Source organism: Monoraphidium neglectum, assembly GCF_000611645.1.
Source record: "Monoraphidium neglectum strain SAG 48.87 unplaced genomic scaffold scaffold01206, whole genome shotgun sequence".
Lineage (NCBI taxonomy): Eukaryota > Viridiplantae > Chlorophyta > Chlorophyceae > Sphaeropleales > Selenastraceae > Monoraphidium > Monoraphidium neglectum.
Genome location: NW_014012422.1, coordinates 11,283 through 13,955, shown reverse-complemented (window position 1 = coordinate 13,955; position 2,673 = coordinate 11,283). Strand labels below are relative to the sequence as shown.

Here is a 2,673-nt window from a genome sequence, read left to right as displayed (position 1 = left end):
GGGGGGGGTGTGAGGGCAGGGAACAGGGGACACTGCGGTATCTGTAGCTCGTGCGGGGTGCTGTCTTCACGACAGCTCGCCAGGCTGACAAGCGGAGGCAGGCGGAGAAGTCCTGGGCTGGGAGTTCTGGGGTCAAGGCCAGCAAGTGCAGCGGGTCGATTGGTCGATGCCGCGCCTTGGACGCCCCCTGGCGCTCTGCGGCATTGACGGCGCCCCGCTGGCCCGGCGTGGTGCTCGCCAAACGCCTCACGGTCAATGCACCTTCGGCGCGGGCGTATTCAATGGCGCGCCGCCAGGGCGAGTGTGCGCACCTCGCTGGCGGCTTTCTTGCCGATGAGGGGGTCGAAGTGGCCGTAGTGGCTGTCAAACCCCGATGCGGGGCCCATGCACACAAACCGCTGCGCGGGCGGGAAGAGGTGCCGGCGGAAAACGACAAGGGGGCAAGGGGGTAAAGACGAGGCAGGAACAGAACAAACGGACGGCATGCACCACCACTGCAGTGTAGGCAAGGGCCGCCAAATGCAGCCCTGAGGCGATGAAGCGCCCGCCGACCTCCTTCAAGCCCGGCCGGCCTGGCGCGCAGGGGGCGCGCCAGCGCCGCTTTTGTCATCGCCCCCCAGTTACACGCGCCCACCTTGTCCCGGCTCCCAAACATCTCCCAGGTCTTGCGCTGTTCACGGTGGAGAAGGGGCGAAGGGGCAGTGAGGTCGTGCAGTGCTCGCCGTGGCAATGCACATCAGTCAGGAAGCTGCCGGCCCCGCAGGACGTCACGATTCCACGCCGCAGGACTGCCACCACCCCACGACCTGTCCTCCACCGGCGCAACATGTCACAAATGCGCCTTGCTTGGCTGCAAAATGCTGCAGGTTTGCCTGAAACGACAGGATGCTGCCTTACCGACGGCATCCCCCACTCCATCCTAGCCTTGCTAGCCGTGGCAGCGCAGCGCCAGCCGCCTGCCGGTGTGCTCGCATCTGCCCAGCCCCATCTATCCAACCTCCCCCCTCACCAGCAATGCCACGCATCGCTGTTGTGTGAGCATCAAACATCAAAACTCCCACCTTCACCTCGACCCAGGGCTCACCACTCCGGCCGGCGGGCACATCCTGTCCATGTCCCCCACCAGGAACATCACCGGCGCCGTCACCTTGGCCAGCCGCGCGGCATCAGGGTACACCACGCGGCCGTCGGACGAGGTGAGGCCCTGCATGCCAAACGCGGTCGCGATCTGGCGCACGACACCGACGCTGCGGCGGGGGGTTGCGAGCGCGGGTTGCGGCGGGCGGCATGCAAATCAGGCGCGCCGCCTTGCCCGGGAAGTTGGAAACAACGTGCATTGACGCCCCCAGAAGTGCGAGGTGAGTGAATTGCGCTGCCCTCCGTTGTATGTCAAATGGCGACGGCCCCTGCGATTGGCGTCCAAGGCCTGCGCGTGTGGCTGTGGTTGTGTGTGCGGCTACGGTTGCAAGTGCGGCCGGGTGGCCGGGGGTGCGTGTGTCACCTGATGTCTGAGAAGTTGCGTGTCATGAGGAGCCGCGCGATGCGGTGGTCCACATTGGACGGGTAGAAGTACCTTTGCAAGGGAGCGAGGGTCGGGTGGCGTTTGGAACAAGGACGAGGAGCCGGGGAGCGCCATGAGCGCAACAGGAGCCCACCATGATCAGTGGCATGTGCGACGCAGAGGAGGGCCCGAGAATGCTGGGGAGGCAGGGGCGTATACAGTGCTGCCAGCTGCTGCGCTGCAGCGGGGCCGCCGGCAACAGCGGCAGCGGCGCGCTCGACGCGACTTCGCTCCCCCCGCGGTTCAAGACACTTGCTGCACATGCGTGGCACGCAATCTGGTACGGCCGTGCTCGGCGCTCGTTCCGCCTCCACAACCCGTTCCTCACTCCCCCTCTCCCTGCATAATGAGCAGCAGCACTGGGCTCAAGCCTCTCGCTGCTCACAGCATGTCTATGTAGGGTATGCGGTAGGGCCCGAGCATGATCTTGGCGTACTTGCGCAGCAGGCTGCCGCTCGGGACCGTCCACATGACCTTGGACAGCGGCATCAGCGGCTCAAACAGGCGCCACCAGGACTCTGCGAGCGGCGCGGCGCACCACAGGCATGAGAAGAGACGACGTGGCGCCAGGGTTGGTGGGTCCGTTGCCGCCCCGGTCGTGGCATTGTGAAGGCGGAAAGCACAAGGGCGGTGATACAGGGGCATGAAAACACCCAGATCCAACATGAACTGGAAGAGGGGCCCCTGTCGCTGACACTGCACACTCCCAAAACAGCCAAAGAAGGACAGTACGCCCGCGCCGCCCAAGCTGACCCTCCAGGAAGAGGCCGCTGCCGATGGCGATGCAGGAGCGGATCTTGCTCGTGGTGTTGTCCACGCGCGCCATCACGCCGCAGAGGATCATGCCTGCGGGGGAACAAGTGCGGTGAGAGGAGCGGCGCTTGTTGGTATGGACGGTGCGTGAGGCTCACAGTGTGTTGCCTCGAGAGAAGCCAGCTAAAGGAGACTGGGTCCAGAAAACATGTTCAAATCTGAGAGCTGGCGGGTCAGAACAAAGTAAGGGCATCGCGCGCCACCCACCGCCCATGCTGTGGCCCAGGAAGTGGGCCTGCGGGCAGTGCGTCTCGTGCAGCACGAAGCGCAGCAGTGCCGGCACGTCCTGCGCCGTGAGG

The 2,673-nt window shown here is 65.2% G+C and overlaps 1 protein-coding gene across 1 annotated transcript in view; it reads right to left on the bottom strand.

The window, feature by feature from the left end:
- Positions 1-2,673, bottom strand: part of MNEG_7023 (hypothetical protein) — a gene marked incomplete at both ends in the record, with an annotated part of 4,913 nt that overhangs the window by 310 nt on the left and 1,930 nt on the right. Inside the window, 7 exons of the mRNA XM_014044505.1 lie at positions 312-398; positions 635-670; positions 1,085-1,247; positions 1,502-1,573; positions 1,947-2,079; positions 2,315-2,407; positions 2,582-2,660. Coding sequence (XP_013899959.1) covers positions 312-398; positions 635-670; positions 1,085-1,247; positions 1,502-1,573; positions 1,947-2,079; positions 2,315-2,407; positions 2,582-2,660 — 663 coding nt within the window. The remainder of the gene's footprint in view (positions 1-311; positions 399-634; positions 671-1,084; positions 1,248-1,501; positions 1,574-1,946; positions 2,080-2,314; positions 2,408-2,581; positions 2,661-2,673) is intronic.